The 15,581-nt window shown below is 47.1% G+C and overlaps 1 protein-coding gene across 3 annotated transcripts in view; it reads left to right on the plus strand.

Annotated features, from left to right (window-relative positions):
- Positions 1–15,581, plus strand: part of LOC135366597 (RING finger protein nhl-1-like) — a 53,799-nt gene that overhangs the window by 20,437 nt on the left and 17,781 nt on the right. For 2 of the 3 annotated variants that reach the window (XM_064599376.1, XM_064599377.1), the window contains exons 2-3: positions 7,932–8,636; positions 9,747–11,098. In XM_064599376.1, the coding sequence (XP_064455446.1) occupies positions 8,079–8,636; positions 9,747–11,098 (1,910 nt within the window). In that variant the 5' untranslated portion in view covers positions 7,932–8,078. Of the gene's footprint in view, positions 1–815; positions 1,064–7,931; positions 8,637–9,746; positions 11,099–15,581 lie in introns of those variants that run through there. The other variant, XM_064599375.1, reaches the window with a different exon arrangement.

Consider the following 15,581-nt stretch of genomic DNA (forward strand, 5'->3'; position numbering starts at 1 on the left):
AGCTCGAAAAAGTCACTCCCTATCAATGACAGAATAGCAAATACTGAAACAAAAAGTATTTTAAATACCTTAAAAATACTGGTCGCAAAAATTATTGAGTAGAGTACCGAAATACCGGAAAAAGTATTCAAAGTACTATAGTTTGAGTACGTAGATGGGTAGAAATCCAGCGAACCAGGTAGAATGTAGGAAGGGAGTTGCCTCAGGACAGAGGCCGCCGATATTTCGAACAGAGACTGTTCTTCTTCTGGGCGCCCAGAAGAAGAACAGTCTCTGTTCGAAATATCGGCGGCTTCCGTCCTGAGGCAACTCCCTTCCTATAGTTTGAGTACGCACTGAAGATACGTACAAGTCAGCAAAGGTATGTCGTTCTGTGCAACGGTTGGGCTTCGGCCTTTTATGTGACATTCATTTTCATCATCAAGAGCAACGGACCTTCTCGGTGACCTTGAGCACCGCCCCCCCCCCCCCTGCTGACACTATAAGTGTACTGCACTCGCGTTTTCCGCTCCGGAACCACCAGCCGCTTTGCCACTCTCCAAAGCCCTGCCTCAGTTCCTTATTCTTGGCTACCGAAACCTTCAGCGCGCGCACAGGCACAGGCACAGGGGAGCTCGTCTCGAAATTCCAACTTTACGACGTGGGTTTTTCACACTTGACGGGGGAGGGAAGGTGAACTCGGCGAAAGGAGAACCTCGGAGACGGCCCTACACGTCTATTTCTGTCTCGGGCTTGACGCCAGGGCGAACTACAGCCCACACCGTTGGTGACGTCACCGGAAAGAAGTGAGGGTGTTGTAACCCCGAAATCAGATCCACGGGCCCGAAGTCTTTGGCTGGAGTTAGTCTCTGTCTTGAGTGTTGGCGGTAGAGTCCTCTCCTCTGTGTTGATTCCTGTAATATATAGAGGCAGCGCTCATGTACGACCGACGTGAATTGTGTCGTCAGTGATTCTTCGAGCGACAATCCTTTGTGGTCATTTCTGAGTGCAAGCATCTTTTGGGTACCCTCCGTTAGTGTCGTGTTACGACGTTACCCGCTGGATTGGACGATAGCCAGTCACGGTGAGTTATGAAGATCGATTTTGTCGTTGTCTGAGTAGGTACTAAGTGGGTTGCTCTCATTTCTCTTGCTCGGAAGGGTGAGCTGTGTGTTTTTTTTTAAATATATTTATTTTCGTGCTCTTTAAGTTCGAAGCTTTGCCGCATTCTCGCGAACGAAACTGCAGGAGGTATCGTGATGTGACTAGGGGGCTTCTGTCCTGTGGTGTCAGTGTTGCTTGACGATCTTTGGACGAGCTTGCCTTGATGTGGGACTTCTATACCTGACGGGGTAGCGCTTCTCGGGAGCCACGCTCTTAGAAACGAACTTCACCGCGTAGCGAGCTCCTACACTCTTAAAAATGAACTTCACCTCATAGCACGCTCCTAGCCAACCATAATCTCGAATGATATCGTTATCTGACCTGATTTGTTGAAAACGGGAGGCGTACGCCTTCTCTGTGACAATTATGAACAGTATAAGGTTCACAAAAAAGGCGTACGCCTCCCGTTTTCAACAAATCAGGGCAGGTAACAATATCATTCGAGATGATGGTTGGCTAGGAGCGTGCTATTCGGTGAAGTTCATTTTTAAGAGTGTATAGTCAACCATAATCTCGAATGATGTCATTATCTTCTCTGATATGTTCAAAACGGGAGTCGCACGCCTTTTTTGTGACACATTGTTCTTACGAACAACATAGGTGTCACAAAAAGGGCGCACGCCTCCCCCTTTTCAACAAATCAGAAGCGATAGCCCGATCATTCGTGGGAAAGGGTTAGCGCAGAGCGTGCTATGCGGTGAAGCTCTGTGTTAAGAGTGTAGGAAAAATTTGATTGGCTACAGTATGGATGGTGAATACAGAAGAAAACAGAAAAGGGGTCTTGCAACGTGTTTAGGGGGGAGCAGTAAGGGGTGAGGGTTCTGGCGGGTGCTTGGAAAGTCCCTCGTTGCTCGAGTCACGCACCCCTACACTCTTAAATTTGAACTTCACCGCATAGCACGCTCCTAGCCAACCATTGTCTCGAATGATATCGCTATCTGCCCTGATTTGTTAAAAATGGGAGGCGTACGCCTTTTTTGTGACACTGATGCTGTTCATAATTGTCACAAAAAAGGCGTACGCCTCCCGTTTTCAACAAATTAGGGCAGATAACGATATCATTCGAGATGATGGTTGGCTAAGAGCGTGCTATGCGGTGAAGTTCATTTTTAAGAGTGTAGGTACACTGTTAAAACAGAACTTGAACACGTAGCACGCTTTTAGCCAACCACCATACCGAATGATATCATTGTGTGTCATGATTTGTTCAAAACAGGGGGAGGAGCCTACCTGGGACAAGCATAATGTGTCTCAGACAGGCGCCTCCTCCCATTTTCAGCAAATAAGCACAGAGAATGATATCACTCGGAATGACGGTTGGCTAGGAGCGTGCTATGTGGTAAAGTCCTGTTTTAATAGTGTAGTTTCAACACATGCCGCGGTGGAAGTCCTGCGCAAATCTCAGGGTACGGCTTCGAGAATGGGTCCGCTAGAAACGCCTGGAAGATGAAAACCCGTGAAAATTGATTCACCTATACACTCACTCTTAAAAATGAACTTCACTACATAGTACACTCTAGCCAACCATGATCCCGAATGATATCGTTATCTGTCCTGATTTGTTGAAAACGGGAGGCGTACGCCGTTTTTGTGACACTTATGCTGTTCATAGTTGTCACAAAAAAGGCCTACGCCTCCCGTCTTCAACAAATCAGGGCAGATAACGATATCATTCAAGATTATGGTTGGCCAGGAGCGTGCTATGCGGTGAAGTTCATTTCTAAGAGTGTTCCCTACACTCTAAGAACACACTTCACCGCACAGCGCGCTGTGCGCCAACCATTGCTACGCATGATACGGTTATCGCTTGTGATTGGAAGAGAGAGGGGAGCGGACGCCTTTTTGTTGCAATTTTGATATATGGATAGTATTGGGACAAAAAGGCGTACGCCCCCTCTCTTTGCGAATCGGAAGCGATAACCCTATCATTCGTGACAGTTGTTGGCGCATAGCGTGCTATGCGGTGAAGTTCTGTTTTTAGAGTGTACACGGATACATATCGGCAGGAATGAACGTTAAAGGGGCACTGAAGTGCAAGTACATGAACGAGAAGAACACCAGGATCGCTTGGGACCCCCCCCCCCCCCATGCGCGCACACACACATGCCATAATGGGCGCTGTGGGTAATTAAATGAATGAATGAGTGAATCAATGGACGAATGAATGAATGAATCAATCAATACATAAAACGAGACGCAGTTTGTGAGCTGGTCTGAATGTGAATCGTATAGTTCACTGTAACAAAAAAAGAATGCTTGTGGAGGCTATGGATCTATTGATGCAACCATTCATGTCTAGGGACTGCAGTATTCTTGGTGCTGGGGAGTGAATTTTGTGGGAGGCTACATTCCTAGCCTCCCCTTTTTACTAAGCGGACGACGGTTTCGGTTGGGGTGTTGACATTCATGTCCTGTTCAGCTCGGCGCTTAAAACGCTGTCTCATGTCTGGTCTATACGAAACGCTGAGTGGAAAGTCTTCGTCTTTGAAGTCACCTCCTCGTTCCTAGATTTGAGAGAGACACCTTCGTTCAGAATAGTAAATATGCCATATAATATGACATCCGTGACTCTCGCTTTTCCTCCATGATGAAGCACCACCTTTCACGCACCGTATCTCTATGATCTATCGCTAATACCATATCCATAAGCGAATAGGAACCCAACAACTTAACAAGGGATCCCACAGGAGAGCTATACGTCTTGAAAGCTATGTCTTGCATAACAGCTGGGGAGGGACCGTACGGTCGGGGATTAGTTGAACGTTCTATTGACTTGAAGGGTTAACGTGCACTGTGGGCTCACACTTCAATTGTTGAAAAACACGTATGCATGGGTTACCAACGTACAAGTGCGGGGTTTGCAATGAATGCAGAATGAATGAAAACTGTGTTGCGGGGATAAAATATGCGTTGAATAACATAATACACGCTGAAAATTCGTATAAACATTGTCATTTTGTTAATTTATTTGTCGAAACTTGTCGAAGAACTCGACGTTTCCAATTGTCTGTACCACCTGCTAAGCTTCGTCTGCATGTGGTACTACGTATTGTTTCACGGCAGCACAAAATGTGTTACGTATGCTATTTATTTTGCTATGCTTTTAACATTTGGAAGCGAAGCATGCACTTTTGTTGTTGCACTCGTAGTAAATATGCGTTCCAGAATGAATTTCAAAGCATCGCAGATGCACCGACAGCTTAAGAAAAATGGCAGAGCAGAGTACCGACAATGCGAAGCAAGAGCTATTTTTAGTTTTTCATAATTTATTGAATCTCATCAGGAAGCTGACAATTTCTTACACGGTTCTTAGGCAGTCCATCGCATCGTTGATGTTTCGACGACAGTGGTTCCTGCAGTGTCCTTTTTGGTGGACCGAAAAAAAAAAGCCAAACTTTTATCGTGCGTAATCTGATATGCTTAAGATTATCTAACAACCACGTAATATATACCAGCTCCGGTGGCGCAGCGGTAACGCGTGCACTTGGAGACTGGGAGGTCCGCGGTTCGAATCCGCGGGCCGGCTGTGCCGTCTGGGGTTTTTTCCTGGGTTTCCCTCAGATGTGTAATAGGCGTATGCCGGCACAGTTCCCCTGAAGTCGGCCCATGGACGCAGCTATCCTCACCCTTCACCCTTTCCTCTCCTCCTCTCCACCACCTTTCCCTTCCCAAGAAACATGCCGCCTAATCAGGCAGGCAGACCTCTCGGGTTCCTCCCAACGACACTCCTCCTCCTCCACCACGTAATACGTAATATCTCCCAGTCAACTATAACATGATCCAGAAGCAGGGTTTGTGGAATGTATGGTTCTATACAGCTCTGTATTCGCAGTAATATTCTTCAAACGGTTGTATAGGTGTAACACAGGCTCTACATACGTTCTGAGGTCTTACGAGAATAGCCAAAGTCTACGTTCTTACGAAACAGTCCAAGTGGCCAGAAATATGCATCGTGGGGATGTACGTGTATATACGCAGTGCTTTGCTTGTGAACGGATAGGCAAAAGGTGAGAGCATCCGCGATGAACGCGCTCTCTAAAAATAAGAGCATATGGCGTAAAAGAAAGCAACGTATCAAAACCTGGGTCAGTGCCACAGCTGGCGGGCGCATGTGCGTCCGCAAATACGCATGATGTCATCTTGTGTGCTTTGCCCTCGACTGAGTGTGATAATGCGCAATGCCGTCTCATTTCGTAAGACTGGTCACGTGCGTCGCTGGAGGGGTTCATTACTTCTGCACCGATTTCATTGCTTGGTTTCGCCCAGGTTTCGAAAGTACGATGAACTCATTTTTTTCCAACGCTTGCACTCTTAAAACTGAGTTTCACCGCATAGCACGCTCCTAGCCAACCATTATCTCAAATGATATTGTTATCTGCCCGGATTTGTTGAAAACGGGAGGCGTACGCCTTTTTTGTGACACTTATGCTGTTCATAATTATCGCAAAAAAGGCGTACGCCTCCCGTTTTGAACAAATCAGGGCAGATAACGATATCATTCGAGATAATGGTTGGCTAGGAGCGTGCTATGCGGTGAAGTTCATTTTTAAGAGTGTGGGCGTCAATGTATTTCACTGTGTTGTAGACTCTAAAAGCTTCAACTTCAAAAGCTGCAACTTCACTGCATAACACGCTCAGCGCCAACCAATGTCACGAATGATACGGTTGAATGAAGTACCAATTTGGGCCTGTTGGTCACGCATAATAAAATCGCTAAAACCAGTGCTAAAAACACTAAGGATACACTCTTAAAAATGAACTTCACCACATAGCACGCTCCTAGCCAACCATCATCCCGAATGACAACGTTCTCGCCCCTGATTTGCTGAGAACGGTAGGCGGAGCCTATTTTGTGCCGTGCATAATTGGCACAAAATAGGCTCCGCCTCCCGTTTTCAGGAAATCAGGGGCGAGAACGTTGTCATTCGGGATGATGGTTGGCTAGGAGCGTGCTATGTGGTGAAGTTCATTTTTAAGAGTGTAGGATAGGAAGGAAGGATAAGGATAGGGTTATCGCTTCTGATTCGAAGAGAGAAGGGGGCGTACGCCTTTTTGTGTCGTTTGGATACATGATAATTGACACAAAAAAGCTAGAAGAGGCTAGAAAGAAGGGATAACCCTCTCATTCGTGGCAATGGTTGGCGCAGAGCATGCACTCTTAAAAATTAACTTCACCTTCATGAGATGATGATGGTGGTGGTGATGATGATGGTTGTGAGGAGCGTGCTATGGCACGCTCCTAGCCAACCATCATCTCGAATGATATCGTTATCTGCCCTGATTTGTTGAAAACGGGAGGCGTACGCCTTTTTTATGACACTTATGCTGTTCATAATTATCGCAAAAAAGGCGTACGCCACCCGTTTTCAACAAATCAGGGCAGATAACGATATCATTTGAGATGATGGTTGGCTAGGAGCGTGCTATGAGGTGAAGTTCATTTTTATGAGTGTGCTATGCGGCGAAGTTCTGTTTTTAGAGTGTACACGCATGTACCACCACCACAGTGTACACCACCGGCTTGCTGTGTGAGGTTTTCCCTTGGTTTTCCGAAGACTTTCCAGACGAATGTCGGCACAGTTACCCCCGAAGTCGGCCCAGGACGCATACTAACCCCTCTGTCGCCCACTCCTTCCTGCTGTCCCCTCTCCATCTGTCCACGTCTGTACGTCACTTATAGCCACAGTTGCTTCGCTGTGCTAACATCGAACAAAGAAAAGTTTGCAGTTTGTAATTACAGGAAGATTTGTACTTAAGCAGAGTAAGCTTGTACTTAAATATTGATTCTTCGCCTTGTTCGTTCTCTTCCTGGTCTTCTGAAGGAAGGCAATCAGAGTAGAGGGTTGAAGATGGTAAAGATTTAATGCCGGATGCGAAAAGATTTCCGATTGCACGTGGAGCCTCGAAGACTGATGTGCTTCTACACTCTAAGGTCGAAGAAAAGTAGCTATAGTTGCTTAGCAACCATTAGCCTCTTTCGGTATAAGCGCATGGGACCTAACGAACGTCACAGAGTCACGCTCTTTCATCACCGCGCTCGATGCGACGAATCGATTTGCATCTCGACGTCTGTTGCCAGAGAGAGACATCGTTCCTTCGAGACTGATGCAACTGACTGAGGAAAAACAACACACTCAGAACAACTTGCTGTCATTTGCACTGTCTTTTGTCTCTTTCCCTTGTGAGACCCTAAGAAACGTCTCTTTCCTGTGCAAGAGCTTTCGTCTCTTAGAAGGCGTACTCCCATCCATTAATGATGTCGCACAACGAATGGCCGTGTAACAGAGACAATGTGGACCGAGCACGTGTATTGACTAGAGTAGCTTGATGGGCTTGGTGGTACATGACTCGGAGCGCAAAGAGCAGTCTAAACAGGGACAACGACACAAGAAGACACACAAACAGGAGCCTCTGTTTGTGTGTCTTCTTGTGTCGTTGTCCCTGTTTAGACTGCTCCTTGTTCTCCGAGCAAGTGTATCTCGTTTTGCCTTCTATGTCTGTTGCCTCTCTGTGTGATCGTGCTTCGTTGTCGTAATGGAACGTGTATTCTGAGTGCTGAAGATGTCTACTGGGTGATAGCTAATGCTAAGTACCGATAGGGAGACATTAGATAAAAATATCGATACTACAGTAATGGACTGACTATATTGACATCCATGTGTATGGATCCCGAAAGCGCCCCTGGGTACCTCACGCAAAAATTCGTTAGTCTCTGTACGCATATCTGTCGGCCATCAACTCTCCCACTGGGTGACTAACACTTTTCTCCGCACTTTGTCTATTTACAGATGTCGTCCTGGTAGAAGACCTCACGTCTTCTACCTGTCATGTCGTCGGACTACGTAACCCCGTCCCAGAGCCTCGAAAAACCTAAAAGTTAGAAGGACATAGAGCTAGGCAAACACGCCGAACGAACGAGCAGCAGCAAAACGACAATGTCTTCAGCCTGGAGCCAGCTTGAGCAGTTGCTCACCTGCGCCATCTGTCTTGACCGCTTCCGGAACCCGAAGCTGCTGCCATGTCAGCACACATTCTGCGCCGACCCCTGCATGGAGGGTCTCCAGGACTACGCCCGGCGGCAGATCAAGTGCCCAGAATGCAGAGCCGAACATCGGATGCCCTACAACGGGATACAGGCGTTCCCCACCAACGTCACTCTCGTGCGGTTCCTGGAACTGCACCGGAGCGTCACCGGGGAAGAGCCGGAACCCCCGCCTTCTGCTATGGAACGGTGCAACGTGTGCAGCGAGAAGGCGTTAGTGGTGAAGTGTTCGCATTGCGAAAAGAAGATCTGCGAGGTATGCAAGGAAGCCCACCTGGACATTATGAGGAGAGAGATCAGCAGGATTAACAGTCAAGTCCGGAGAGGGTTGAACAGGTTAGGTGACACGCTGTCGCAGAACTCAAAGAACCAGGAGAAGCTGACGCATAATTGTGCCCTGGTGAAAGAGGAGTTGGACGATCTGATTAATCGGTATATCAAAGATTTGCAGGTGAGAGATATTTCCACTTCTGACTTCTTCGCGCTTCTAGGTGGTGCTTTTCTACTTTTGCGTGCTGGTTGCCGTTCCCTCTCGGACGTTGACATACTGGTTCCTGGTCACTGTCCTGGTTCCGGAACATTCAAAACATAATAGTAACCAGATGATTAATCATTACGGAAGATTCACGAATATCGCAGAATGACACCGCGGATTCCTGCGAGCGAGATTGTAGGTTAGAGCTGAACTTGTAGTCCAAGGAGTAAAATGACTGAGCAGGTTGGCGTGGAGTGGAGAAGACAGTACCAAGTGTCGTTTAACGCAAAATGCTCAAGTATCGTAGAATGCGCTTTTGGATTGTGGTCTCGTTTTATATGTAACTCCGATGAAACTTTGTATATGAAAGGAAAATGACCCCATCTCCAGCATTTTTGAACCCTGCCACTTTATGTAACAACCACGAAATCTTTGGTGTCATTGATATCATGCAGCTATGGTGAACGCCACGTTCGCTTTATGTAATATGGATGGTAACCAAAAGGGTCTGCCTCCCTTTTGCGATTTGGACTGACAACCATGGCGGTGCAAGTGCCTTGTCTCCACACAGCTCCACTTCGTAGCATAGAACATCGCGACGTATCAGTAGATACGCTGTACGCGTTTCGCGTTTTGTGTGAATTCCACTGTTCGATCTGGGGCAAACACCCGATTCCGCTGCACAAGCAAAATAAATCCGGCACGGAGGAACTGAATCCACCAGCGAAAAAACAAAAGTGTTTTAGCCAAGAGCCTGGCGAAAGTCATTCCGGTAAACTCAGGTTCAAAGCTTGCTGTTGCTCGGCCTTACACGACTCGAATGTGACCGGTGTTCCGTTAGAATTCCTGTATCTTTCCGGCTTAGACTGACTTGATTTGAAACGGTCAGCGAAACGCGCGAAACCGCTCCGGAATGTGCAGCGACACGCGAATTCCGCGCTGAGAAGCAAAACAAGGCGCCACACATCGACCAGTGGAATTCGTAACTAGACATCCAGCTAGATAGTGCGATGTACTTATTCAGATGCTTGTATAGGTTTCCATGTTTAATAAAAATGAAATGTGCGTGCCATATTATGTCTACAGGTGATCCAAGAGAAGCTCAAGTCCGAAATCGACAATTACCTCGAACAAGAACTCAAGCAACTCGCTCGACTAGCCGAAGATGTGGAGACTGAACTGCAAAATATCACCTCAAACTGCGACGCTGTTGAAAAATACGTTCACGACGACACGGAATGGACGGATTCTGAACTCGTGGAGTACAAAGAAATCTTCAGCAAGTCACTCGACTTTCTGCGAAACTTTGACCCGGACACGTCGGACTTCACGCGGCGCGTCAAGTTGCAAATTCATACCGATCCCGACGCCCTCCACAGGACGCTCTCTAGTTTAGGGGAACTTAAATTTAACAACCCACCAGGACTGTCCACCTCATCGTCGACGCTAAACGTGCCCCAGCACAACGCACCAGCATCAGGAATGAATGCGCTGATGCGAAGCCAGAGTGACCATCGACTCGCGGTGCAGTTCCAGAAGAAGCAAGACAACCGCAACATGCTGGACATCTCCCAGAGGTATGGTGGCCACCTCAGCGATTCGGAGAGGGATCCCACGGCAGATATAGGCTCATCGCTGTACGGTCGCGGAAGGAACACACAGGATTCAATCCTGAGGAGATACCAGGACAGGAGCCGAGAGGATGACCGCGACACGGGCCGGAGTCGGTACGACAGGTCTTGGAGAAACGAAGATGGAAGCAGTCATCACGGCTTCCGGTCGCGGTACGCGAGGGAGCTTATGGAAGATGATCCTGATAGCAGCAGCTTCTTGACCAGAAACGTTAGATTCGAAGAGCCTCCGCCGCCGCCTCAGCAGAGGGAGAGAATATTCGATACGGACGACGCTATGAAGGGACCTTTAAGTGGCGTGGTCAAGTTAAGCGACTGCGCGAAATTCATGGAGAGGATACACGAGAATGAGATCAGAAGGAAGCAGAAGGAGGCAGAGAAAGAGAGACAAGAGAAAGAACCGCCACCTCCTGCTCCTGTTCCTCCCCCCAGAAGGCCACCTTCCAGGCAGATAAGTGAGGACCAAGTCGAGAAGGAGAAGAAAGCCGCCAACCAGGCTGCATCATCTTCGTCATCTACAGCTGAGCCCAGAACTCCGCCCCCGACATCAACACCCGTGGACACCAGGCCGTCACAAGTCCGTCGTCTTGTCAAGGACGAACTGTCTTCCCGGACATCTTCACCTGCACCGTCGACTCCCAGGCAAGGTTCAGTAGAGAGCACGCCCGCTCAGTCGCGCAGGAGTTCAACGGCATCAGAGGACACGACGGCGACGGACACTGGCTTCAGATCGAGGCAACGGCGGTCAAACGTGGAAGAACCCAAAGTGACCACGACGACTCCATCATCGACGAATGCCCCGAGCAGGTCAGTATCCCCATCGAGAGGGGTGTCCTGTTCAGAGGATGTTCCCGCAAAGGAAGAACCTTTGCTGGAGTTTCCCTCAATCAGAAGGTTCTCTCCCTACCGTCGCTCTTTTACCGAGTCTTCTTTGAGACGAGGCGAGAAGTCCCAACCCGTTACGCATCAAGCGACAGAGGACGTGTTCGAATCGCCGTCCAGCTATATGGCCAGGAGGGGAATCGACCCCACGCCCTCTCCCTCCGGAAGGCGGGCAACGCTGGCCGACATCCACGGCCAAGAGAGGCCAAACTATTTCCGCTTCAGGTCCTCCAGGTTGACTGTTCCAGAGACGGAAGACCGCTGGCTGTCGCCGCGGTTCTACACGCCGACTCCCAGGATGATAGACGCGACTTCTCCCGTCGACGCAAGTACGGCTCGGATTGACGCATTGGCATGAAGGCACGGAGCTGCTCGGCACACTGAGTAACAGCGACTTCTAACTGCAGGACGTGGAGGGGGAGGGGATGTGGGTCCTGGAAGGCTGGGAGAGAGTGAAAGACTGGGAAAACAGGTTTACAGTGACTTCTCTCTGATGAAATTTATTATTTTGCTTTGAGTGTCAATATTATTAGCCTTAACGCGTGTAAATTTGTACAGCGCTACTTAAGAGGCACGTTCTGTGTCAGAACCGCGAAAAAATGGCTTTTGTAGAAATAGTTACAATAAGAGAATGAAAAAAAATGAAATAGACGATATAAAATTTCGCGGGTTTGCTTTCTGTGTTCATGGAAGCATATATAGGGCGAAATAATCGAGTGTCCGTAATGACGCAAGGACAGCGTACAGTAAACGATCTGTCCACATGTCACTACACGTCCGGTTTCTCGCTTTCTCGTATTCGTAGATGTAGGTATTAGTAGCACCTGTGCGAACACTTGCGATCTGTCGCTTTGCACACCCAAAACAGAACTTCACCACATAACATGCTAAACGCCAACCTTGTTCCGTAAACGCGGGGAGTACGCCTTTTTGTGACAGTTAACATAACTAGATAAGTGTCACAAAGAGGCGTACGCTACCCGTTTTCCACAAATCGGAGAAGAAAACGTTGACATTCTGGGCAATGGCTGGCTAGCATACTGTTGAACAAGAGAGAAACTGATGTTCTGAGGCTGGAACAACATAGAAGGGACAGATACAAACAAAGCCTTAGCTTTGCTAGCTTAGCTTAGCTTAGTTAGCTTAGCTCAATTGGTAGAGCCCTGGACCGGTAATCCAGAAGATGTGAGTTCGATCCCTACAGCTGGCTGACCTTTTCAGTGACGTTCATCTTTCATCGTTAGCATACTGTGTTGTGCGGTGAAGTTCTGCAATAAAAGCGCGAATAGTCGTGCAGTTAAAACATATGCGTGAAGAAATATAAACATATAAATGAACAAAAAAATATAAATATATGCGCGCTATTGGTACCCTGACACGAAGTTCTGCCTCTAATTCCCATTCCAATCAATTCGTTCACCGTCCTCCTTAGGGGGGAAGTTCCTTCTTCCGGCATGTATATACCGTGCTTATTACCGGTAGAACACGCTCCCCATTTGTTCCGAACAACAAACAGTTTTCGGCTAGCTGACGGGCGTCAGGATCGATCTGCTCGATTCTTTCTCGCTGCGTATATATATATACCACACAGCAGAAACGCGGGAAACACGTACAAGAAACACGAACTTGCGACACGTGCACCTTTTCTCCTGAAGCAGAAGCCACCCCGCCTTTGTTCTAGCCAGAAGACAGCTGATCGGATGGCAACGTCCACTTAGACGGCGGCAGTGTAGCGTAGAGCCCGTCAAGCGAGTCAAGCTGTCCTTTGCTGTCTCCTTGCTTGCATCCGCCGATGTCTGTCTCTGTCTGCATTTCTGTCGCCGCCCTTAGTCGTCCTGCTATAGAGAAAATGCGCAAGAAAAAGGTCAGGACATGGCCCGATTGTTCTCCCTCTTTCGGGGAATGTTTACCCTCTCTCACGAACATGTACGCGTTCTCAGAAAGAATGCAAAACTAATGAAAGAACGAACCTTCTGTCCCCGTCCATTAACGAGTTACAGCAAATTGCTTCTGGATTGGCTCGTGTTTTATATCTGCAGCGTCTGGCATTCGTAATGATAATCTCGCGGAATGGCGGGGTACAGCGAGGTACTGCATGTACCGCAAGCCTAAAAGATTATGGTGTTGTGGACGCGGTTGTTCGGCGATTTGCGTGGTACAGGTATAGACGTAGCGTGAAATGACGGCGTGCTTTTACGCTAGGTTCTAGTCTAAACGAAGCCGTATTCCTCACTGCTGTTATCCCGAAATGGGACACGTCTGAAGTAAGTTTCAAAGATGTATCGTAGCTTGGTATGAAACAAAAATTACGCTTCCGGAGTGTTTTTTTTTTCTTTTTTCGTCGCCATATGCAAAACGTGGAAGATCAACCGAGTTAAGGCACGATATATTCCGCGAAGTTACTTGTGCATTCGTTTATACCATTATGTCCTCCAGATGGTCTCTACCAAGGCGACACAACCTAGGTGAACATGGAAGTCTAATATAGGAAGTTTAAAAAGAAAAATTGTTTTTGCATACAGAATTGCTACTCCTTGCTGCCGAGAAGTTTTCCAAGAATTAGGACCGTTGCAACGCACAAGGAATACATACTATAGGTTATGGTATACGTAGTACCACACAGCGAAAACTATACAAGGAACCAGCTAAAGAAAAAAGAAGCTTTTGGCGCTTGGCATAAGAAATGCTTGACTTGTCTAATCACTTAAAAGTTCCGGCTAAGGGCGCCCGAAAAGGCCACGAGAAAGAGCCCAGAACGAAAAGCGGATCTGCTAGCTCACCGGTATTTATATATATAGAAAGTAGAGTTTCTAACAAGGCCTTTCGTTGCAAACGTCTTCGAAAGCACATAAGGTTCCGGCCACGCTTACTGTCGTGTTTTTTCTTTTTCGAGAGCAGCTATTCAACGTTAGGCAGCTTAACCTTTCCGCACGTGCACGTTAGGTTACACATCCTTAAATATCCTTCGTGCGGGAAGAGGAGCCTCCTCAAACATGAGTGTCTTTTTGCTCTTTTTCTTTCCCCCGAAAAAGAAACAAAAATTCAATTCAGTTCGAATAAGAATTTGCATAACAATTTGTATGAGAGTTCCAACATTTTCGTACAATACATTTTCGTAGCAGTTCGGTAAAACGTTGTGGAATAAGATATATTCAGGAATATTGAATCTTTCCATTTCGCGGAGGATTTGTATTGTTGATTTGATTTGGTAGAATACGTTGTTAAGTTGTAAACTACAACGCCTCGTCTCGTAAATCGCATAAAATAAAGGACGCTATGCCCCTTTCCCCACGTTACGGAGGTTACGCAGACCATTGGATGTCACTAACGTTTTCAAACCTATATACAGAATGGCGTATAGATGCAGGCTGGCCGGTGGATAAACTCCATGATAGGACAGACACCACGACTTCCCCTTTGAGCCATCGTGTTGTTGTTTTGTTTGTGCCTTTGTCCAATCGATCAGGCTTGCCTTATGAAGTTCTCGAATCTAGCTCCAGGCATTTTTATTACAGAATGCAACATAGAAGCTTGGCCGTTTGGCCCCGGTACAGAACAGGGTAAACGAAAAGTCAATATCGACTGTTTAAGGTAACGATACTCGTTTAATTTGCTCTAAGAATGCAACGAAACGTTCTGCCTTGAAATCCGCAGATGCTCCCCATTCGCAAAATGCCTATACGCACAAATACAGTATTCGTAGAACAGCAAACCACGCAAACTGCGATGTAAGATGATCGCTGGTCTTATTGACAAGTTATCTCTGACGCCTTATCTTCACACTGGCCATTTGTTTGTTTTCTTTTGTTTTCAGAGGTTAAAGTTGATCACGTCAAAAACAAAAACTGACTAAATTAAACTGACTTATCGGGTGTTTTGCTGACTATATACTGGCCCAAAGTCCTCCCTACGCATGGCGTAGTAAGATGATATATGCGTTTCCCTATAGCTACCCTGTTCTGGTAGAACAGCAACGTGTTAAGTCTCGTAGATACAACGAGATTGAAGTCGTAGTGGAGGCAGTTGGCGCTTACATTTGCGGCGTTCACGGGCCGTCAAAATACAAGAGGGGGCTGCAATGCCAAACACGCGAGCGATAGAACGAGACGAACGCGAGACAATAAGAGTTAAGTCCTGGAAAGATGGTGACATACACAATGTGATAGGCTCTGTAAAATGAAGCAAAGAGATGTACTGCAGTAAAAGCACGCGTCACTCTTAGTACAATCATTATTATCTTTTTACTGTTTCCCCAATGCCTTCTGCGCGACGGTGAATATTTTATTTTGCCTTTTCCACGTTCTGTGGATCGAAGCGCAACACCAATCCATTAAATATACAAATTTACTCTCCAAAAGTCTCGGGAAAGGGCGCCACTTACAAAGAATAGGGTAACAACAACAACAAC

Source organism: Ornithodoros turicata, chromosome 8, assembly GCF_037126465.1.
Source record: "Ornithodoros turicata isolate Travis chromosome 8, ASM3712646v1, whole genome shotgun sequence".
NCBI lineage: Eukaryota > Metazoa > Arthropoda > Arachnida > Ixodida > Argasidae > Ornithodoros > Ornithodoros turicata.